This window comes from Heliangelus exortis, chromosome 4 (genome assembly GCF_036169615.1).
Source record: "Heliangelus exortis chromosome 4, bHelExo1.hap1, whole genome shotgun sequence".
Classification (NCBI taxonomy): domain Eukaryota; kingdom Metazoa; phylum Chordata; class Aves; order Apodiformes; family Trochilidae; genus Heliangelus; species Heliangelus exortis.
In genome coordinates, this window is record NC_092425.1 from 31,273,420 (window position 1) to 31,297,807 (window position 24,388).

Genomic DNA, 24,388 nt, shown 5'->3' on the forward strand with positions numbered 1-24,388 from the left:
AGCTTAACTCTATATAAATTCAATTGCAAATCAAATATGGAAAACAACTTCTTTAAATGGCTTAATAGCTTCTCTCTGCTTGCTTTCTGAGATCAGCACTAAGCTCATAATTATCATTTTAATGGCTTCTGAAAACTGGAGGAATAGTAAAAAATTGGTACTTCCACAGAATACACATTTGCTTGTTATAAACAAGGCTTTTGCATGCACAGATACAGACAGTGAAGTGACAGAGTGTTGAGCACAGTACCTGGGTTGTCTGGATAATAGTCAGGTCATTCATGTGGGAAATCCCTGCTCCCATGGCAGCTCTAAGACCCGCTGTGCCAAACTCCATCCGTGAGCCAAAGTATTTCTGCAGTTCCCTGGCATTTCCTTCAGCAAGCAGTTGCTTCACTATTGCAGATGTTTTGGGGTTCTGTAAATACAAAATTCAGATACTCTAGAAAAGGTTTTGTTTGTTTGTTTTAATAACCTTAGGCTTCCTAACAGAATTTACTTTCTTTCCCAGTTTCTGCCGTACCAGGTTTTTTTAAGTATCAAAACATTACACACCACTTCAAGAATACCAGGCCCCCTGCTACACCTTCCTAATTTTATGTTAGAACAGTCTCAAGTGGTACTTATTTTAGATTTATCTCTTTAACTGAGCAAGCTGCCTTGAAAGCAGTGTACATATCACATTTTGGGAAAAGAATCCCTTATGTCTATTTTAATACTTTCTTGTTCTAGAAAAACCACAAAAATAAACAAAAAAAAGCACCTTTCTTTTTTGTAGAAATTCTGTAATCACATCATAAGAAGAACTCTAAACATACAAGTTAAGCTGGTGATTAAGAGATACTTGTTACATCCATTGCACTGTATGTAGAGTTAATAAATAAATAAATCAATCATAACCTTGTGCCAAGAATGGCACTCAGTGTTAATAACCCCCAGTGTTTCAATCTTAATAACACATGCTTTGTGAAGCTGAATATTTGATTTCTTGAAAACTGATGAGCCAACAGGACAGATGGCACACTCCAGTCACCTGGCAACAGTGTTCTGTGAAGAAGCAACACATGCTACAGGTTAGTCACTGCGTGACTACACACACATTACGCTGGAGCACAAAGATTATAATTTCCAAATGGACATAAGCTTTCATTCCTGGTCAGCCAAATGTCCTCATAAATATCACTTCACTACTTCAAGTGAAAGACTTCACTGTTTCTTGGATGACCTAGGTATGCTTACAGCAAGGGAAGGCATATTATCCTAGGAAAAAAAAAATTTCTGCAGCTCCAAAAAATGCTGCAGAACATGCACAGTAGTAAGCACACAGAAGAACTTGCATAGAAAGATGTAAGCATTCTGGAAATCAAACAGAGGCCAGGGTCTGGATGCCCTAATCATTGATCTATACACCTGCTTCTGCAGGACAAACACCATAGTTTAAATAAACACTGAGAAAGCTAAAGAGCTTTTGGTGCACATGAGCAAACTATATAAAGCAGAACAAGCTGGACTCATTGAAATAAAATAAAAAAGATCAGGTTACCAGGGTTCAGTAAGCTAATGGGTACCCCTGAAGCACTGATTTCCAGCTCAAGTACCAGTCCAAGAATGTTGTAACTGGCACTTCCTTTGTAGGATGCCCAATGTAATTCTGTATTATTATAGTTATTATATTCTATAATAAGAGTTGAGGCTGTTTGAAAGCTGACCTGAATATTTTGCTGTAGTACCAGGCCTATGCCTTGGACATAAACACATTTTGCATCAGGCTTTGTGCAGTGCCTAGTGCCCAGTCACCTCTTTTTTGCCCCCTTCCTGAGCTTTTTGCACAGAAGTTGTCTCTTACTCCTGACACAGGCATCTCTTTAGGTAGATGCTTCACATATTTGTATAGATGCTGGGCAGGCTAGAAGCCACAATGCCAGTACAGAAGGTCAGCTGGACTCGTGCTGGAGCTCTCACAACCAAGGAGATTTTTATCGTTGTTGTTTTCAGAAGAATATCTCAGGCTTGGTATCTACTGTGAAACTATAGGGATCCTCCAATTATTCAAGCCTGGTTAAATGATTACACTTATCCAGGTGGCTGCTAAGTCTTGAGTTTCAGTTCACATCATCTGTTATTGAAAACCTGACTGCATAAATTCAGTTGTTTGCTTTGTTCCCTCCTGTCACCCACACACTCTAAAAAGTAACAGGCCCAAGACTGTTCCCATTTTGTTTCAATTTTAGGAATGTTACAATGTGATTGTATACAGGTAGGGAAAAAATCTTGAACTTCTGAGCAGAACAAAACGCTAAACCCCAACCTTCACTGAATCTCTACTAAAGACAGACCCAGTGTGTCCTGGTTTGGGCCAGGATAAAGGTGATTTTCTGTCTTGTACTTTTGCTTTCAGATAAGTCTCTTGTAAGTAGCTGCACTTGCTGAAATTAACAGCAAGTTTCTCAGTGTGTGTTTCTAGGACTGATAACACTCGATGTTTATAGTTACTGCTAGAGACTGGTGTGCAGAGCCAAGGCCACTGCTCAGCTCTGAGGAACATTTTACCCTCCAGAAGGAATAAAGAGGTCCCACCTGCAGCCCTCCTTTGGGGAGAAACAGACAAGAAAGATGCCAGAATTTACCAAACAGAGTATTCCATCCCATACACCTCATACTCAGTATAAATTTGAGGGATCACAAGGGTCAAGCCAGTTTCCTGCTTCCTGCCCTTCCTGCCTTTCCTGCTTCCCTTTCTTCACCCGTTCCCTGTTTTGCTTCAGCATCCTGGAAGGATTCCATCTGTTCCTCTCCCTGTGCTCCTGATCTGTGCCAGCCTGAATCTGTGTGTTCCTGCCTCCAGCTCCCGACTGCTGCCGACTCCAGGAGTCCAGCCTGGACTTTCCCAGAGCTGCCCTGCAGCCTCGGTGGTGACGTGAGAGCTATTGGGGGAAAAGGGGAGAAGGAACGTGGGATCAATTTTCCTGGATATTTGTATATATTTAGTAATTTTTCCTATTTATCATTACTGTTTCATTAAAGTTGTGTAGTTCAGTTTCCAACCCTTAAGTCTCTCTCCCTTATTCTCTCTCCTTTCTTTATCAGGGAGGAGAGAGAGATGAATAGAGAGCATCTGTTACTTGGTTTAATTGCTGGGCCAGTGTTAAACCATGACACAGTGTTATCAGAAGGATGAAGTGCTGCTTCTTTTAATTTCTCACTGGTTCTCTCAGGTTACTTTTTTTTTTACTCTTCAACAAAACAGAATAGGAGTATGACAATAGTAATTTCTCCAAATCTAGGTGGCAGAATTTTTACTAGAGTTAATATCCAGCAGTGCAATTTGCTTGTCAACACTTGAGTTACCTTAATATACACAACAGGAAGGCCTCCAAAGAGGCTTCATCAGTGCAGGAGCCTCCATAAAGTTTTAGAGTAGAGGGACAGCTACTGAATAAACAGGTTTTATTTTCAACAAAAGCAGAAGCTACCTTCTATTCATAATTTTGTGATTGTTAATAGAAAAAATTAAAAATACTATATTGCTGTAACAACTACAGTGACAGAGTAGCCTAGTAATGAGCTCAGTAATTGTCATCTAGGTAGAAACTTCCTGTTAAATCAGCAGGATGGACTTCAGGCATACAATCTTGTTCTTGCAAACAATTATTTTGTAAGAAGCCTACAGCTTATCATCATCAAATATTAACCTACTTCTAAACATCAAAAAGAAACTTTTTTTTTTTTTTTTTTTTTTTTTTTAAATATCAGAGTAAACGGACAAGGGTTATACTGGATTCTTCTGTTACTCAATATCATCATGTAAGAGCTCCCTGAGAAATGAAAATACCTCCATGTTTTCAAGCAATCAGCACTGACTATCGCACAGCAGTCAATTATTACTGCCAGAGATGGAATTGGGAGCAAAGAGTTAACCTTTTAAATGTAATGATACTGTAAGGGGGATGCTGCATTAGATTGCCTGAGGACTTCACTAAATAATTAGAATAAAGAGTTGAAAATTAAATTATTAACGAGGAATACAACTAAGATTAGTCAAGGAAGTTTTGAAACCAGTCTTTAAAACCAGGCTGTTTTCTCAATATCAATGAAACTGGAAAAGAAGAAGACACAGAAGTTTATTGCCATTTGGTGTGGCATTTCTGAAAGTACAGCTGGTTTGCTACTGCATTCCCATTAATAAAACCAGAGCTGGCTAACTGAGCAGTTAACTGGTTGAATGACCTTCAACGAAGAATCACAACAAACTTGAGATACTTCTAAGGAGTAAAAAAAAAAAAAAAAAGCAAACTACAGATATGAATACAGGCCTGCACCTCAGTGGGAACTGCAGCAGGGAACTAATGTAAGCATTTCTAGACCACCACTATGGCAGGACATTTCTTTAGACATGTAGCATATAGAAATACAGAGAAGCTTTTACTTCTGTGGATGGTGCTGTCAAGACTAAAACTGAAGACACAAATCTGAGTGTCAGGACATTTAAGCACTCTAACAGGAAAGGAAGCAACATATGCTAAAGTGTTCATAAGCAACAGCAGGAAAAGAGGGAGAAAAAAAAGGAAAACAAACAATATTGAAGATTCAGCAGTTATTTTATTGACAATGAGGGTCACCACTAAGCATGAAGCGGCACTACCAGGAAAGGAGGGCAGATTCCACATTTCCCAGCGGTTTTGAAGCAAGCCCACGAATCTTTTGGAAACAATATTTCAGTCAACAAAAATATGGCGTATACCTGGATTTTTTTAACACTGAGAGACAGACAACAAATCAACGTATTGCTGCTTTTAATACGTAAATTCTATCATCTGCCCTAACAATGGGGGATCGGACGAAGAGGGAGCGCAGAGGGAAGGCGCCCAACAAGTGCCTTTGCTGCGCCAAGGGCTGACATAGAGTAAAACCAAGGCTGTCCCCACGCCTCCTGACACCTCAGAGCCTGCGACAACCTCGCTCCCCTCTCCAGGTCCCGGCGACCCGACAAGGCCCTCCCGTACCGGCACCCCGAGTCCCGGGGGAGAAGGGAGGGGTCCCGCCGCCGCCCCTCACCTTGTCCCAGAGCAGCCACTGCTCGGCCGCGCTGCGCAGAGCGGCATCCCCGGCAGAACCCCTCGCTGCCATTGCGATGTCGCCGATACCGATGTCGCCGATGCCACGGCCCCGCTCCTTCCCTCTTCCGGAGCTCACCCGCTCAGCTCCGCCCGCCGGCGCCGGGCCGCCCCACCTCCACCTCCGCCCCGCTCGCCTGCCCGGGCCCAGGCCGGGGTCAGGGTCGGGGCTGTACCGGGGCCGCCCCCACCTCCCCTGAGCCCCGCCCGTGGGACAGCCGCGGCCGGACAGCGGGGTCACAGGAAGAGTGCGGCTCGGAACGATTTTGTCTGATGAGCCGAGTCCCCTGCAGCTCACTGTCGGGATGGGTGGTTTCCCTTCCTTATCCCTGAGGGTGCCGGGCCCCCCGGCGGGCTCCCCCCGGGGCACAAGGAGGTACAGAGCAAGCGGCTGCCGGCACGGGCGGAACCCCGGGAGCAGCCCCGGTCGGCGGCTGAGCGCGGCCCACTCGCCCCGGCAGCCCCGAGCTGAGCACAGGCGGAACAGGAGCAGGAGCAGGAGCCGCAGCAGGACCGGGAGAAGGATTAGGATCCGGATCCTGATCAGGATCGTGTTTCCAAATACTCGGGGCAGAAACCCGAGAAGCAGCAGAGCTTGTTCGCTCTGACCCAAACTGCTGCCTCCGCAGAATGTCTGACATAAGAAAACTAGTGTTTAATTGTTAACTTCTCATGGGCACTGGAGTGTGTCTACTTAGATTCCTATTTCAAGTCAGTGTAGATGAGGGATGATCTCCGAGGAACCCTGATGTATAGACATCATGTATAGACATGAAGTCACCTACTCAAAGCATTAGGTGCTTATGCGATATCTTTGAATCCATTTTACTGTCTGTGATGTGATCTTATTACGGGAAGGGACAAAGGACTGTAGAAGTTTTTAGCTCTGTTTGGTTTTGGACATCCTAGCAACAGTGTAGCCACTCCTTTCCATAATAAAAAATATGAATAAACTGCATTCACCTGGAGGCAAAAAGGGAAATGGCCTGCAGAAGTTCAGTTTCCAGTTTTCCTCCTCTGTTGCTGTATCCCATATGCTCCAGAACAACCTGGAGTCCTGCACAAGCCAAGCAGCCTGCAAGGGGCTTTCAGTGAATTGATCTATTGACCTATAACTTTCTTCAGGACTTAATATTACTTCTGTTTCTCCAGTCAACCATTGGAGGTTCTGTATGAAGTCCCAGTGCTCTACTTCTGCTAATTCACAGGCAGAATGGAGCAGCCTGGCCTCACATCACCTCCCCTTCAGAGAGAGTGAATCCTTGATGATTCCTATTCAGTGCTGTAAGAAGTTTGCTACCCACTACAGGGGCCTAAATATCCCATTCCTAGAAAGAGCTTGTTCATTATTGTGAAGACGTTATTCATGTTAAAGAATGCTTTTGGTGTATTTGTAAATAAACTGTATATATATTACACACCTTCAAATTGGAGCATCTCATTGTTATCAGCTTAAATGTATTGTTTCTAGGTGTTACCATTTATACATTACACTGCATATTACCAGTATGTATGACTGATGTATGAGTGCTAAATGGGTAAATTTTCATAGAAATAATGACTTGTGCAGGTATTTGAAAACCTTTCAAAGTTCCTTAGTATATCACCAGAATGCATATAAATAAGAGAGAAGCGACAAAGATGTAACTGAGTTTATTTTGCACTGCTGATAAATAAACATAACAACTAAAATACCCTTTTGGAAAAGCTCTGACATGAAAGATCAGTAGAACCAAAGAGTAAGGAAGTAAGACAAAAATTCTGTTTGGTCTCTTTTGGAATCACCTGTCGTATCTCCTCTAGCACTTTGGTAATGTCCCTTTAGCAGTAGATCCTTTGCAGTCTGTGTATCCCTGATGGGACACATCTGCTCCCAGCTGCAAAACAATTTGGTAACTGATTTCACTCAGGAGAATTGTTTGTGTTTGAATAGTTATTACAGCTTACAGCACAGTGTCTTCAAGAGAAGCCTGAGTTGCCAGCCATCGGTCCATATGTTGATGTGTTATCAGTCTCTCAAAAAAAGTTCCTATAACTTAGTTGGGTTTTTGCTGGAATCCCCTGAAGATGCCATGATAAGCCCCTTCAGCCAGTTTGATTTCTCCCAACTTTTTTTGTCCAGAGAAGACTGAACTCTCATTCTTGCATAACAAGATACCTGGCATCAGGCTCCCAAAATACAAAGGGAAACAGCAGCCTGAGTTCCAGGCACAAGGTGCTCATTGTTCAGGAGCTTTTCCTGAGTTTTTGTCAACCTCTGTTTGAATCTGAGGTGCCTAAGTTCAGAGAAAGCTGAAAGGAGCCACTGCGACTTCTCTGCTCAACTATACAAGTACAGGTGAAGTAGGGGGAAAATTCCTGAGTGTGGTAGAGATGCAGAATGTGTACTGGCAGGCTACTGGGGCTGCTGAGCAATGCAGGCTACTGTGAAAGTAGGGTACAGGAGGAGGAGCAGACACCCTGGAGCCAGCAGAGTCACTTGCCAGTGTTGCCAAGTCCTGATTCTGAACTCCCACAAGGAATATAGCTATCTGGACACTTTCCAACAGTGTTTCAGTAGGAACAATCTGAGCATCCCCTTTGTCCCGTGTTTAAAAAAGGAGGCAAACAAGGGAGGGGCTACCACTGTGGAAATGCCACTGAACTTCTGCAATGATTCTCAAAGACAGGAAAGGAGATAAACAGAAGGAGCTAGAATCTATTGTGCAACAGAGAAGCCATGATATATAATTGCCATCACAGAAATGTGGTGGGATGATTCGCATGGCTGGAGTGCTGCAATGGATGGACACGAGCTTTCTAGAGGGGATGGGCAAGGAAGGAGAGGTGGTGGGGTAGTGTTATATGTTAGGGAGTTCTCTGACTGCCTAAAACTCAATGTTAGACACACCAAGGTGTGATATTTATGGGTAAGGATCAACAGGAAGGCCGCTGAGGCTGATATGTTGGTGGGAGTCTGCTGCAGAGCACCCACACAGGATAAAGACGCTGATGAGACTTTCATTCATCATTCAACAACTGGGAGGTGTCTCGTGGTCACTAGCCCTGGGTCTCCTGAGGGATTTCAATTTACCAGATGTCTGCTGGAATTACAACACAGCAGAGAGGGGGCAGTCCAGGAGGTTCCTGGAATGTGTGGATGGCAGCTTCCAGTTGCAGCTGGTATGTGAGCCTGCCAGGAGTAGTGCCCTGATAGACCTGCTGCTTAAAAACAGAGAAGGGCTGGTGGGAGACGTGGTGGTCAGAGGTTGTCTCAGGCACAGTGATCACGATAGGATAGAATTTTCAATATGTGGTGAAGTTAAGAGAGTTGTCAGCAAAACATCTACATTGGACTTCCAGAGGGCTGACTTTGATCTATTAGGGGCACTGGTTAGGAGAGCCACTTGAGAAGCAGCCCTCAAAAACAACGGGGCCTAGGAAGGCTGGGCTTACTGTAAGAATGAAATTATGAAGGGCCAGGAGAAGGCTGTCCCTGTGTGCTGAAAAACAAGCTGGTGGGGAGGAAGACCAACCTGGTTGAGCAGAGAGCTCTTGCAAGAACTCAGGAAAAAAATAAAAAAGAGTCTATCAACACCCAGTTTATCAGTGACTGCCCAAATGAGGGCTTCTCCATGTGAGAACAAAGTCCAGGTGGCTTATGGAATGAGGACCCCACCTGAGCACAAATGTCCATCTTGTCAAGGAGGCTGTTTTGAGACAATTATTCATTTCAGGACCCTACACAAGTTAGTTGTAGGTTCTCAGAGCTCAGTGCAGAAAAATCTTAGCTCTACTACTTTGTCCAGTCTGAAAATGCCAGGGTATTTTATTAGTTTTCACTTTTATCACTAGCTTAAATAGGAATGGACAGCAGCAGAAGAGAAGAAAGCTTTGATTCTGTAGCATAGATGGACTGGCAAACTATGGCACACATTTTAAAATTCAAAAAGCATATACATCACTCACAGAAAGGATGTTGTCTTAAAGAAATAGCTGTATTGCAATCCAATGAGAAGGGAGGGGGATGCAGGGGAAGAGAAGGAAGGAAGTAATGGAGATAGTATTTCTGGTTTGAATTTTAGTATTTAATCTTCACTTCTGTGGGCTACCAGCTAACCCAAGGATGTGTCAGGTTCTTTTGCATTTCCTCTTGGAAATTTTTTCGCCATTGTTTATTGTAAGCCTCTTGCTCACAACTGAAAGTCTTTTCTAATTTCCACCCTTAGCCATAAACTCCTGACCTCTGGCAGGCAGGAAGATCTCAGACCCTGCAGCACCAGAACTACTAAATCATGCTATTTGCATCTTGTTCGAGACAGGCTCCAGTTCCCAGGTTCAAGGAGGAATTAATGCCAGTTTTTTTCAAATATATTTTGGATTGTAGCCCTTCTCTTAGACATTGGTTCACTCTTAGAGCCCCAAAATGCAAGTTTAAGTGAAAAATAAAATTAATCTGCCTACTACATACATGATCTTGAACTCACTCCTTATGCAAAAAAATAAAATATGCTGTGAAAAAAAAAAAGTATTTAATGTTTTCATTTCACAGAATTAAAGAATAATATGCACAGATTATTTTGCCCTTTACTAAATTTCTAAATTTACTAAATTCTTTTACTAAAGAAGTGAGTGGGGTACTCTGTTTTTATATATGTTCTTCTGTTTTGCTGTAAATTTAATCAAACTTTTTTTTCTCATTAGGTATATTTCTGAATACCTTGGTAGACTTACTAAGCCTACAACTTGGTTTGGAAGACAGTGTTGTCTGTTACAGAAATGAAGTTGAGAGTGATTCTGACAGTTTTCTTGCCCTGAGTTACAGAGAAGTTTCCTTAATTAGTATTAATTATCCAGAGTAGAAGTAAAAAAATCTCAAGTGGTTGCAGCATAAATGGGCTGAATAGGTATTTGCCTTAACAACAGTAAATTTTCAGGATTATAGGCAAGTTTCCCAAAAATGTTAAGCTTCTATATCCAACTTCAGACTTTTAAGTAAGCTGTTTCTCAAAAGTGCTGAACCTGCAGCAGTTCCCATTGAATGCTCAGGCTTGTAAATGCACGACTGAGAGCCACGATGGCAATATCAAAGGGGAAAGGCTTTAAAAAAACTGGCACAGGATGCTTTTATACCACACAGTTTACACCACCAAGGTTGAAATATTTGTTTTACAGTCGGTAAAACCGAGCTCACATGCAAAAAAGATTTATCTGATGGAGGAAACAGCCTCTAAAGTATGGCAAGCTGGTAGCTTCACATTTGTGTTAGAAAGCTGTCTGAAGAAAGTAGCACTAAATTCCCTACCTGGCTTTTCCTAAACAAATAAAAAAACTCTAAAATTAAGGAATTGATTTAAAATAGGTAGCCCTTTCCTAATGGAGATTATTTACTCTTGATGGAGGAAATAAAGGATGTCTTAGTAAAACCATACAGGCACTAAATGGAAGGCTATACTGAGAAATTCGTACAGCTGGTCTTAAAATGCCCTGAAACAACTTGGAGTTTGGACTAGAGTCTGCTTCTTAAACAGCTGCATTTTTAAACTTCAAAAAGCTTTAGTTAACATGTAAGAGAATAGTTTTAAAAAATTAACTAGGTTCTTCAAAAGCTTTTATTATTTCACTATTCATGTCATGATTTGATAGGAAAAGGATGCCCTCTCTTGGTCATAGCAGAAATAATTAGTGGAGAGAACTGCATTCCCAGTGTCCTGCCTTGCCAAGACACCCCCTCCCTCACCTCTCCCCTCCCGTTTCTGCCAGATAACAATTGTTTGATAGTTTAGTGTTAGTCTTCCTGTAATTTAGGGGCTGGAGTTTCCTCTGCTTTTCTTTAGAATTGTGTTATAGAAATGTCAGTGAATAAAAAATATCTGCACTGTTCCTCATGCCAGTACAATATTCCTGTTTCCATGATGTTCCACTAGCAAGGAATGAAAATAAATACTGAGAACATAACAGGAACTCCATGAATTTGGACAATTACCATTTTTCCTGTGTTTCATTTTGCATAAAATTTTAAGTTGAAGTTGTATGTTGCTAAATTTTACTTTCTGAAGTCCTACTGTTAATATATAGAAAGCTTAAGTAAATTATCATAGTAATAGGCTTTAGTAAAGACTCTGAAAACTCACTCTGGGCCTAGGGGGCTTGTTTTGCTTTCTACCTTTCATGACCAAATTGTTGAAAGCAATTAAAGTTGCCACCTCTGAGAACTATTTCCTTCTGTAACAATTTTTTTCTGGGGTCATGTGCTTGCTTGGTAATTGCAGATATCCCACTTGGTACTTGGCTCAATGCCTTCACTGCCTTTGAAATTGTTTGGAGATTGGCTTTCTGATTAGCATAATTATGCTCATTTTTATTCTTGCTTTACTTGCCAAATGCTCAGACTCAAAGCTACTTCCTGCTTGTTCATATTTTACAAAATAAGCAATAGGCAATAGGCGAGTCACAGTCTGCTTGTTTTTCATGGCCAGATTGCAATGATACAAGATCAAAAGAAGCAGCAGCATAATGTCTTGCAGTTCTGCCCTGTGACTTAGAAGGGGGATGAACTGAAAAGGTTTGAATATGCTTTATTTAAACTACAGTTTGTTGCTTATTTGATAAGAACAGCTTAATAAGATCAGAAATGGTCATTAACTCCTTGCAAATGTGCTCTAAGTGATTCATAATATTTGATTCCTCCAACAAAATTACCTGATACCTGTAAGAGACATTTCTGCCTTGTCCAGGGATGCGTAACCACCATTTGGAGCCTGAAGTATAAGGAACTTAGAGTTCATTGTGTAGGGCTTTGGATCTTATGGTAACTAAAACATTAAAAAAACCTCGTAAAGCAGAAGTTTACAAAAGCTTTACTCTTGAGGAAGAAAAACACTGCTTACACAAAAAATGTACTTGCAGGTAGAGCTGGGTAACTGGAAAAGGAGAAGCCTTAGGAAAATATGATACGGTACAAAACCAGCACTGTGGTAACCCTTCAGTACAATCTCTGCAAAGCTTAAATTGGTGTTATTACCAATTTTAAAGGACCGCCTTTCCATTTCTAGTTCTGTTAAAATCAGCTTTATTCTTAGAATACGTGCCTGGGTCTCTAGCAGCATTAGCTTTCCATTTACCTGATGTATTATTCTAAAACATGGGAAACGTTAGAAAAGGGAAAAGACAGAATCACAGTATTAAGTAACATAAACCCCAAGTATTACACAGTTTACACTTATGGGCACAAATTCAAAACTTTCATTTCCCCACAGACAAACCCCAGGGAACCCAAGACAGCTCTGCTTGAGGAGGCTTTTACTGCCACACCTGTGGTCAGCAAAGATGCCAGGGTGGCTTGGTGGCTCTGCAGCTTGTTCAGTCTCTTGACATGAAGCCCCGAAATCTGATTACCCCTTGGATTAACCCTCTCTGGGGAATGCACTGTTGGTACTGTACACTGATGATGAAGAGGGAGAACAAAGTTTCTGTTGCCAGCTGATTGAAAGGACTATATTGAATGATTAAGTTTTAACACTACATTTTGAAATCTGTATTACAGTAGTCTACCATTACTTTACATACTGCTGGTGTACTGTAATACAAAATTATTGTAGCAGAAATTACAATTTCCTCTATAGCTGTAAATACTTGCTGAAACAAAGTCTTCCTGACAAAAACACCAATAAAGTATTCTCAAGCAATTCAGTGTCAATCACAAGCTTTAAAGATGAAATAAGACTTTTCTGTTTAAAGACTTGCTTTATCTGTCAGATCATGTGCCTGAAAGAGTTGTCAGGCACTGGAACAGACTGCCCAGGGAAGTGGTGTAGTCATAGTTTCAGCAAAAACACCTTGTAATTACTATTATTATCATTACTTCCTCACTTTTTTTCCATTTTTTATGTTATTTCATTGTAAAACTGCAGGCTGCACCCTGCTTCTCCCCTTTCCCAGGGAAAGTATTTTGGTGCAGTGGTAATAGGAAGGCACTTCCTTGTTACCAACAATAAATGTAACACACCACGAGTCTGTAGATAGGACAACACAGTAGAGAAGAGAGAAAAAAATAATTACTGTTCATTACAAAGGTGTAGTGCTTTTTCATAACATGCTGTAGGACAGGACAGACAAGGAGCATAGTTAAGTTTGCAGCACCCCGAGCATTTTGTAATAACTTAGATCATAGATATATTGAAAAGAGTCATCACTATGCACTAGTTTCATCTACAGTACTCCAAGTGGTAAATAGTGTCAACTTCCAAGACTTCTGAGCAATTTGAAATTCCAATATAAAATTGCAGATTATCATATTGCTCATTTCATAAAAATTGCATCATCGTAGCTACTATAAAAGTCTTTCATAAGCAGTCTTCGTAATAGCCTTAGGAACTTCACTGAAAAATATAAGTAGGACAAGGAGCATTTTTCTTTGGAAACAAATCTTTAGGAAAAAATTTCATAAGTTACCAAAACCTTTTTTTTTAAAAGAAAGGCAAAGCCCCTCCCCCATATTGCAGAAAAAATGTTCACCTAGTTCTGAGCACTTGGTTATGGAAATCCTACACTACCATGGATTAACTTAAGAGAGTTCCTTAAATTACTACCTGTTTCATGAAAAAATATCATTTAAAAATCTCATAGATTTAGAGAATAAGCTAGAAACCACATTTAAAGCAATTTAAAACTGATGCCGTTCCTCAAATTTACTTTCTGTCACTAAAAAAAACATTGGCTCTCTCCATTCGCAGAAGCAGAAAAACTTATACAAAATAAGGGAATAATGAGAAGAACACCATTGTTTCACTTCTCCCATTAACACTTTTATGTACTGAAAAAAAAGAACTAGTGTAACACTTTTTAATTATGTTTTTCTGACATAGAGGTGAAGATTTTTCTTCATTGTTCCCTTTTCTTGGCAATTTACTTTTAAGAGAAAATTCAACCTTACATTAGCTGTCAGCCACCACACTTCTGAAGATGCCTGAAATATCATAATTTTGTTGTTTACCCATTACAGTAAAATTTTAACTGGAACTGTAGTCAAGCTAATTTAATGTGTCACCTCTGCTTCTTTTGGCATACAAGTTTATTCTCATGGGAACCTAATGCCAATATTGAAGATAGCAAAGTAGCTGTATTTGAAGTGCTGTAAGAATTACAATGACAGTTAACTAATTTTGCATGGTGGTGGTGGATGATATAAGGAGGCTTTCAAACATGAAATGTTTGACTTCTTTGACTCAGAAGGTAATTAAAGATTAAATTTTGCCTTATATTGGCTGCACTTCCCTGACCTAAGGTTTACCAGCTAAGTTCCAATAATGTGACTGATTTTTAACTTACAGAAGCTCCCCAGAGAAACAGTGAGCCCCGATTTCCATTTCAGATGTACTGTAAGACTTGTGAGATATTTAGGATCCTTCTGGGTTGCTGTGATGACTTTACAAGTTTGGTGCAGGTCAGCCAGCAGCAAATACAGTGTCAGCATCACTGTTACACACATGGAGAAATGTTAACTGTCAAAGAAAGGAAGATGCATTGACCACAGGAAAAACAATCAAACAAAAAAACCCTCTCCATCATTATTTGGGATATTCACAGGCAAAGCCATTTGACTAGACAAATACAAATCTACAAAAGTCAGAAAACAGAATAAAGTTTGGAAGACAGGAGTGAGCAAGACAAAATCCCAGGTGCCAATAGGGCAGTTTTCCAGTGCTTTGAAGAACAGAAAGAGTTAGCAACATAACTTTACTTATCTGTACAACAGGAGGAAAAACTCCAAGAAGGCACAAAGGAGTATAAGTAATCCCTTTCCCACCAAGTTCACCACCCTATGTTCACCTGAAAACACTATTATCCCCTGCTTGAAAAGGCTTGTAAACAGCTATCTGCATGACAGCCAAGGATCACTTGCCAAAATGTTTCCTCGGCTGATGAAACCACAAGCTCCTGGCATGGCTATATTGGAGCCAGTAACCTTTTCAGCTGCTGAAATGGATCCGTGTTCCTATTTTAAGGAGCAGAGCTCCTTGCTCTGCAATGTTCAGCTGAACTGATCTTGATACCTACCGTTATTTATGTGCTGCCTTCCTTAGGAAGCAGCTGTGGATTTTGTGACTAGAAAGTGTATGTCAGATGTCCTCTGCAAGAGTCAGAACAAAAGTCATGACCTGACCCAGCTGGTGATTTTATGATGAGACAAACATGGAGTCAGTATTTTAGTCAGTCAGGAGAATGTCCTGCTTCAGAAATGCACTGATTTCACTCAGTAGTTCCCAAGTTTTGCTGTCATCCATTCTCATGGGTTCCCTCAAACACCAGAATGTTGTGTTTCCACGGCAGCTTTACCAGTGATGACAACTGGCAGTGTGCCTATTAATCAGCTCTTGCTTCCCTTCCTGTTACTCTGATCACATCTCTACTTTTTCCCTCTCTGATACTATCAGTGGACCAACAAGAAACAGCAAAATGTATCTATGGAATTTGTTCCAAATGGCAAAATGTAATTCAAACTATTGCTTACTCTCTTGCTGCACTTCAGCTGCTTTTCAACTGTAAATTGCATGAAATACAGAGTAAAGGGCTTTTAACCAGAAAGGTGAATCTATGGCAAATCACACTTCGATGGCATCTGAGATAATCCCAGATTATCTGGTTGATAATCTGAGCTGCCCAAGGGATGGTCTCCCTTTGGCAGCCAAGCCCCCTGCAACCTTCATAGTTGTTTTGTCTCAACAGAATTTACCTCACTGTTGAGAATTTGATTTTTCCTTCAAAAAAAGGTATTTCATATTTTAAAGGGAAAAGCAGTTCTGGTCAGAGTTCCTTGCTGTGGTGAATTAAGTGAAGGAGCTGACCTTACAGAGTAGCAGTGTTTTGATGGGGCTTGCACTCCGTTGTTACTGTGGTGTATGGACAAGCAGCAGTGGCCAAAAATGCCTTTGCTTTTTTTCTGTTAAAATATTTTGAGCTGAAGGAATTTGAAAATATTCAGCAGGATCTTCCTACCTTTACCACAGGACCTCAGTAGCTGAGACAAGGTTATATTTTGTAAACGTCAGGTGGAAATTCTGATTTTGGTTTCTATTTGTAATGTTCTATCACCAGAAGCAAATATTTGGAGATACAAGGCCTTTTGTTGACTTAACACTCTTGAGTGATCTCTGGAATAATTTGTCTGTTTACTTTAGGTGTCTGAATAAAGGTCAAATGAATCCTTAGGAAAAAACCCTCTAGTACCATACTTATGGCATCTAGTACCATCCTGCTTGTATGTTTCTTGTGAAGTCATTTAAGAATCTAGGATTTTTACCCAACACAATTTTAGGCTATAATATTTCTCTGTAATATATGATACATTATATATAAGATATATAAATATCATAAATCATACAGATATTATAGAGAGACATAATATATTCTTTACATCTAGGCACTGATAAAATTCTCAGCAACGACTTCCCTGAGAAAAGGTGAATTATTGTTACAGCACTAATGACAATGAAGAATATAATCATTGCAGGTTAGTGTTTGGTGTATGTTGTGATTCATACTAAAAATATTCCTTTTAAGTCTGTTCTCATCCTAATGTACTAATATTATTTGCACTATTATGAGAAAATGCTTTGCAAGTCTAGACTGGTTATGAAACAGTTTTACGTGTATGGTTTTGTTCCCACCCCCATTGCCATTAAAAAATACTCAGGCAGGAAGAAACTTATTTGCCTTATACCAAAGCTGGTGTTTTGCTGAAAATAAAAAGCTAGAAATCTTTAACAGAAACATGTGACTTAACATACAGTTGGAGTGTTTCTTTGAAATTATTAGTAAGGAGAAACAAATGCTAAGCTATTGAGGTGTTTCGTTTCTTCTTTCCCAGTAGCTCAGCATTTGCTATAGTCTCTCAGAATTGTGAAACTACATACTCTGCTAGGGTGTTGAATCTTCAAATTATGCAAGGTTTTGAGACTTAGACACTGGTTTAAGTATTAAAAAAATCTTCAAATAATCATTGAGGTAGCAGGAAAGAAAGACAATGACTCCATTTGCTTGTGATTAGGACACAGGATTACTGCTGTCTGGTTTCTGCTCCTCTGAAGGTTTGGTCAGTTCTATGAAGAAAACAGCATCCACAACTGAGATGAAGAGCAGCCAACCTCAGCCTCCATAATCCTTTACTTAAGGCTCTGATTAAAAAAGCAGGACCTATGGATTTAAATAATTACAGATTGAGAAGGAAATTAAACAATTTGTCCACATCTGGAAGGCAGGCTAACACACTGGGCTTTTTGATTAAGAAATGTCTCCTCCCTTTGCAAACGTGTGAACCTGATCCTGGCTTTTGCAGTATGTTTTCTATGTCATTACACTTCAGCAAATTTGACTGCATTTAATAAAGAGTTTGGGAAAACCTGGAATCATATATTTTAATAAATTCAGCCCTCCCTCCCTCACTCACCACCCTAGCCAAGAGAAACTAAGTCTCTAAGACTTGATAGGTATGGGCATGTTCTAACCAAAAGTCTATTCAACTATAAGATGTTTTTCATATTAACTTAATTACCAGACCTATTAAAATCCTGTAGAAGATATTTATCTCAAATCCTGTGGCAAGGATAGGTGATACAGCAGAGTAATCAGAACAATTAACAAGACCATGTGCTCTGAACGAAACAGAAAATGAGCAGCTCCTTTATCTAATACTGTTTGAGAACACAACCTACTTGTTTCTTTAAAAAAAAACCAACAAGCTGTCTTCTGGTTAAAAAAGTATTGTTTAAGAAGAATTTGTATCAAAGTTAAGCACTACAGTTTTTGAAAGTGTGACTCGAAATATAGGTGATAGCTACAAGGGTCTTCATGTAACAAGGGCAGGCCCTGGCTCAGGACATTCAGTTAAGGCACCAAGATGTTTCTTAATGTCACAAGATCCTCTTCAAAAAACAGTACCAGAGTTCACTTTGGTTGCTGAGCCTTCTCCTTTTCCCCCAGTGACTCTCAGCACTCCTGCTGGCCTTTGGGACAAGCTATTTTCCAGCTACACTTTTTTCTGCCTCCAGTGAAAATTCTAATTAATCTAAAGCAAACAAAACAGAAGAATAGTCTATAGATAATATTTATCAGGGGTGAGGAGGGGGGAATGAACTTCTCAGTATTACACATTTTACCTTTTTAAAGCTGCCTCAAACACTAACTGATCATGGAGTGTTAAACCAAAAAAATATTAATACTTAATCATTCTTCCAATGTCAGCTTTGTCCTGATATGAAAAAGAAAAAATCTGTAAAAATCTCATAAGACCTTATATTCAGGGTCTATTTCTATTTTCTATTTCACTATTTTCTGACTGGCTTGAGAAAGCTGCTCTTTCCATTGGGAAGTTTTCCTGCCTCTCCTACCCCCATCCATCCTTTGATTCACTCTCAGTCTTCAAACCCAAATCAACTCCTGAATCTTCTGTGCTTCAGATCCACAGACCCAGGCAGGTGATCCAACAAGGTCTTGTCAGTACAATGAAAACTTTGTGCATCAAGAATCAGGTATGATATCACTACCTGTTCCTCATTTCACCATTTGTCAAGAAACTATTCTGCACCTTTCTGAGAAAAAGAGTTAATGCAAGATGCTACCTTGATCTGAAGATGACTGCAAAGCTGGGTTTACAGAAGGCAAGATAAGGAGCTGCAGAAATTCCCAACAGTCGTATTATTTTAGGAAAACCCAAACATTTTCTGCCAGAAGGGACCCAAAATAATCCCTAGAATGTTATATTTAACAAGCATATGTGCACCGACGTCCACTGAATATCTCAGTGTATTTCAGTTTTTATATTTTTCTGACTTCATTTGTGTACAACTGCTTTTAAGTGCCCTCTGGCTTTAAATTGTTAGTGACCTACCAGGGCTTATACTTATTTATAGAATACTGTTGTGAATACAATGGACAGGAATTCAAATAAAATCTTTACTCTCCTTCCTACAGCTTTTCAGCCTGTGTGTGGCTTCATATCTGAAGAGTTTCGTATAAAAAGCACAGGAAATAAACAGGTCTAACAAGATTTGAATTTTATCTTCACAAATCTGTTCTTGACTGAATTTTAAACCGAAGTCCTTGCATGCCAACTTGCAGAGTTGCATTTGCACAAAGCAAAATATGCTTCTGAAATCTTGGAGGAAACAAGGGCTGTCCTCTACATATGAGCAATTTAATTGTAATCTAGTGGTTACTTACTTGGCTCCAGGCTTTTAGCTACATGACATATTCATTCTGAAGGAGATTAAATTTGGTAGCTAATAGTTTGGTCACCCAACATGGTAAGTTTTACCATATCAGGCTAACAGATCACTTTCCAGATTTTCATCCTATTAAAATGTATGAGGAACTCTCAACACAGTAGTGTGACTTGTGTTTTCTTTTAGCACTTCCAGTCTCAGTATTATTATGAAGCAATGTGCTATTCCACCAGCACTTCCAGCATGCTCAAATGCAGGGCTTTTTATGATTAAGTGAGCCTCTAAGGTAATAACCAAAGCAATTAAATCCTTTGCTAGAGGCCTCTTGGAGGTGTAAATCCTTTTTTCTTCCAGGAAATTAAGTTCATAATTCCTAGAATTATACTTTACATTTTCTGAAAAATGTGACTAAGGACTGAGAAAGCAGCTTCTGAGCTCAGGATTGAGAAACCCTCAAAAGTGGCTGGTGTAACAGCTAAGCATAATGTTTGTGGACAGGGCAGGACCATAAATCTTGAGATGTGAATGCCAACCAGATATATTTATGCTGCATCTCCTTACTAACAAACATTGTATTCTCATAGCCTGCTTTTTCTTACAAATACAATCTTCATCAAGTTATTTTTTGTGTGTTCCACAATAAAGCTGCATGTGTCACAATCTGTACAAATTACTGCTGTTTGGCTACCTCTTTTACTCATGTCAGATCAGAATGGAAAAAAAAAACCCCAAATGTGATTGGTTTCACATTGACTCTTCATGCATTTTACAAAAGAAAGAAAGAAAAAAACTTTCATGAAATCATCAGGGAGAAATGCACTACAAAGCTACTTTTTGATGAGTCCATTCTTGCCATTACTGATCACTTCTTATAGGGATTTAACTGCTACCTCTCATACAGCCCTGGAGACAGAGGACTGCTTTAGGAGCTCTAAAAAAAAAAAGACAAAAAAATTTTTTGTCTACAAAAAAAGACAAAAAATGGGAATGACCAAGCAGTCCATTTCTACTGAATCTCTTGCATTCAGACAAAGTCATCCCTGAATTATCTATTATATGGAAGCTTGTTTAGTTTAGTATTTATACTTTACAAAATATCTTGTTACTCTCCTTTTCAAACATATGTATTACTATCCCATTACAGGACTGGAAGTTTGCTATTGATGATCAAATCTCAGAACCAAGGGAGACTTACTTCAAATCTTATCTGAAGTTTTGAACATTAAAAATCACTTGAAATAAATTAACCATTCAGTTATACTGTTTTCCTAATACAGGAACAGAAATAGATACAGAACAGGGATAGAAAAGATTAGGACAAAAAATATCTTCAACCTGGCTGAATAAAACAAATCAAGAGTTTTGTTAATCAGAATATCCAAGTTTTTCAATTTGTACTGATCTTACTGCCTCTGGGAACTGGAAAACATCTGCAATGCAACAAACACTGCAAGTCTGCCCTTGCCAGTAGGTGTAGAGGGACTCAGCTCAGAAGCACTTTCTGCCCCCTTTTACACAGCCAGAAGCAAAAAGAGGTTCCAGGTTTCCAAGCACACCTTCCTCAGTTATTTTGGTAATTTCATTTACAGATGTTGCCAAAATTAATAGAGATGAATCAAAAGATTAATAGAATATTTATACACCTAAATTTCCTTTTATAGTACACATATAGCTTTAGGCATGCAGAGTTGTGAATGTGCCATATGTAATAAGGACATTAATGAAGCCAATTCCTTCATGCTTAGTGACCTCACACACCACCACTGGGCTGTCTTAGTTTTCCATCCACCAGTACAACTGCTGAGCTCCCAGGTAGGAATTTGCCTGGGAGCAAAAACTTCAAACTCCATCAGATTCATTCATGAGAATGTATGTATGGGGAATGGGAACCAGTGGATTTTGGTTTAGTTACTGTCAACCTTTGTTTCCGCTTTTAATTCACTTCAAATAAGCATTGCAATATAAAACCTCAATATAGTATTTACATGCTGACTTTTACTTACTATTGTGTGAAAAATTCCTTAACAACCGTGCCAGCATAAAACCCAGGAAAAAGCTGCCAGCTGTAGGGACTTGGCCTACTTAGTGCTACTTCAGTTTCTGCCTCTCTCAGACAACAGGGAAGCCACCCTATTGTATATTCACAATATGGTTCTCCACAACATTCAAACCCACTGTTCTTCCATAACTCCTTTCAGCACAGGATGGACTTTATGTTTCTGTAGGTCTCTTGTCACGCTCAAAAGTTGCTTTGGTATTTGATCAAGACACTCTTTCCCCTGTGTTTCAAGAAGCTGATTTAATAATGTGCAAATCCTTATATTGCTTTGAAACCCAAACCTGTTGATTAACTTAGGAAGCACCTGAGGTTCCTAAGAGCCATAGCATAGCCTCTAATTTTCCCAGGCCTTGAAGGCACATCTTTTTTAATGCTGAGGAACCAGCTAATGAGAAATCATGCCTAAACCTGGTCAGAATCCAGAACATCAACATTCTTCTCTTTCAGTCCCCTGAGGAGAACTCTATCAGCCAGGGATTCTCAGGGAACACTTACTGAATATCAACAGGATCTGGAATCTCAGGAAACATAATGGCAACCACAACAGTCTTAAGAATTAAAGCTAATTGCATCACTTCTCTCTTTATTCCCTACTGTTAAGGGCTGGCCACCTGGATGGAAGTGCTAGGCTCCATTTCTTGCTTCCAACAGATGATTGTAAAGTTCTGGCCCTGTCTTTGGGATAGGGTCTATAACCTCAGTCTCTTCAGTTTGTTTGCATTTTTTTTTTTTGTGTTGTCTGTTTCAAGGGAACAACTCTTCCATCACTATAACCCATCACAAACAAAGAGGAGACAGCCCTGACCAAACCAAAAATCTAGTGGTTAAACTATTTTCTTGAAAGGTGACAGCCACAACCGTGACAAATGAAACTGAAAACCCTCTTAGAAAGTTCTGTGACCTGATTATTGCACTTGAGGGGCAATGTCATGAGACAGGAGAGGAAGAGCTCTTATAGTGTGGTTTCTTTATTGGTATTTTCTCAACCTGACAGGTTGAAGTATTGTAAAAATGGGCAATTTGTCAAGTAAAAAGTTTAGAATTTTAGAGAATTGATTTCCTTGCAGCTCCTTTTTAGGCTTGAGAGAGTTCTCTGAGTAAGACAGTAACTTTCAGAAATACATTTACTTTCATCAGCAGAAACAGCTGCACACTGGGCAAAAGGGAAAATAACAATGAGGCATTTAGCTTTTAGTTTGCTGGGAATGTTCTTTTTTCTTGGCTAGAGGTTTGATGTGTATAGTTGCTTTGTGCTAGAGGTATCGATTCCAAGAGTTGTGGTTTATCTCCTGTAGGTAGCTAAACACCACACGATGAAAACCAGTACACCAAGGTATTTTCTACTGTCTGTATCAATATATTTTATTTTTAATACATAATTTGCCATAAACAAATACAGATTTCCTAGTCTTCAGATTGAAGGTATGCATACTAAGAGGTGGTCTCAGTCCTACAGAAATTTGTAATGCCTGTTTGTGAATGAGGAATTGAGCTTATGAATGCATAATGAGAAAAAAAAAGTATGTCAGAAAATCAATAATTATATCAGAGTTTTATAGGAACCTAATATCTTACTTGTCAAATTGTTTTTTTCTTCCTCATCACCCCAGCTCCTGAAGTTCTACATTATTATTTCACTCAATCTGATCTGCGAAGTAAACCACTGTCAGGTGTCTTACCTGCTCTCAAATAAGCAGAGAGTGCTCATTTGATGTATATGACTGCTTTAAATGCTGCTGGTATTTGGATGCAGCTTTAAAATGTTTTTGAAGTATTCTTGCCTTGATTTTATAGCTTATACATGCAAAGGACTCCTTTAGGAAGAACACTTAGGTAACAAAGAAGCACACGTCTTAACAGTAATTCTAGTAAGAAATAAAATTGAACAAGGAGATGGTGTGGAATTCTGTACCATTTTAATATCAAAGGGAATTACATGTGTTCAGCCTTTATTAGTGCCAGTGTTGGCCAGCTTTATGCTGAAATATTTGTGTACACATCCAGTTGAGGTTTTATATATATAATCAGTCGTGGAACTTGATCATTTGTAGCATCTTGATCAAAGATTTTCAAGTTCAGCATAAAGCATCTCCTTATGATATACAAAGGCCTGATGATATAACATTTACAGTATCAAAAGCAAATGCTTGCTTTATTTTGAAGGTTGAGATCAAGTTGCTTCAGGTGTGACAGCAATGGCTCTCTGTCCACTATGTACTGATGCCAATTTTTTTTCTCTCCATAGGATTTACAATAAGGATAGCTAGTTGTCTGGCCTGTCCTGACATTCCTACCAGTAAAAATGAAATCCAGAAAAAGTTTTCCAACATAGAAAGTCAAAAACGAAACAACAGAACAAACATTTTGGTAAATAAAGTAATAGGACAGCCTCTAAATAGTACATATGTTAATGTGTAACTGAAATTAAAATAACAGAGAAATACCATACCAAGCAAAACCTACTTGCCTCTTAGTTATAGGGGTCCAGAAAAGGCATATATTTTCCAGATTTCCATAGCAGTAATGATAACATCCAAAGGAAAAGCACAAATACATAAAAAAAAAAATTAAAAAATCCCACAAAAAATAGGCAAAACCTAAGCTCATCAAAGGGCATGCACAAAGTACAAAATAAGACAATCAAGTTTAGTTTTGAGATAAACTGAAGATAGAATTTATAAATCTTAAGGAAAAAACCTGTCAGACTGGGTCAACTAAACCTAAATGCAACTTAGTTTTTGAGTCTGTTATGGACACCTTATGGTTTATGTTGTTTTGAATGAGGTTTATTATACTCTATAAAAGATGGCATGTGGTTTCATAGACCTCCTAGTGGCAAAGCTGGTTTAAGAGTTCTCCTGTGCCCAGGGATGTTTCTTGCAGTGCGTGAAGATGGGCAAGGAAATTACTGTCCCAGAAATTGTGCTGACACATTGCTTCTATTGTAAACCCAAATTAATCATTGAACAGTTTGTGTTTTTTTCTTTTTTTAAAGCAGTAGGGTCTTTCTGAAG

At 39.4% G+C, this 24,388-nt stretch overlaps 1 protein-coding gene across 2 annotated transcripts in view; it reads right to left on the reverse strand.

Moving 5' to 3' along the window:
• PGM2 (phosphoglucomutase 2) overlaps positions 1 to 24,388 on the reverse strand; it is a 44,690-nt gene that overhangs the window by 18,774 nt on the left and 1,528 nt on the right. The window contains exons 1-2 of one of the 2 annotated variants that reach the window (XM_071743755.1): positions 5,056 to 5,229; positions 251 to 418 (exon numbers count right to left, since the gene is read on the reverse strand). In XM_071743755.1, the coding sequence (XP_071599856.1) occupies positions 251 to 418; positions 5,056 to 5,127 (240 nt within the window). In that variant the 5' untranslated portion in view covers positions 5,128 to 5,229. Of the gene's footprint in view, positions 1 to 250; positions 419 to 5,055; positions 5,230 to 24,388 lie in introns of those variants that run through there. The other variant, XM_071743756.1, reaches the window with a different exon arrangement.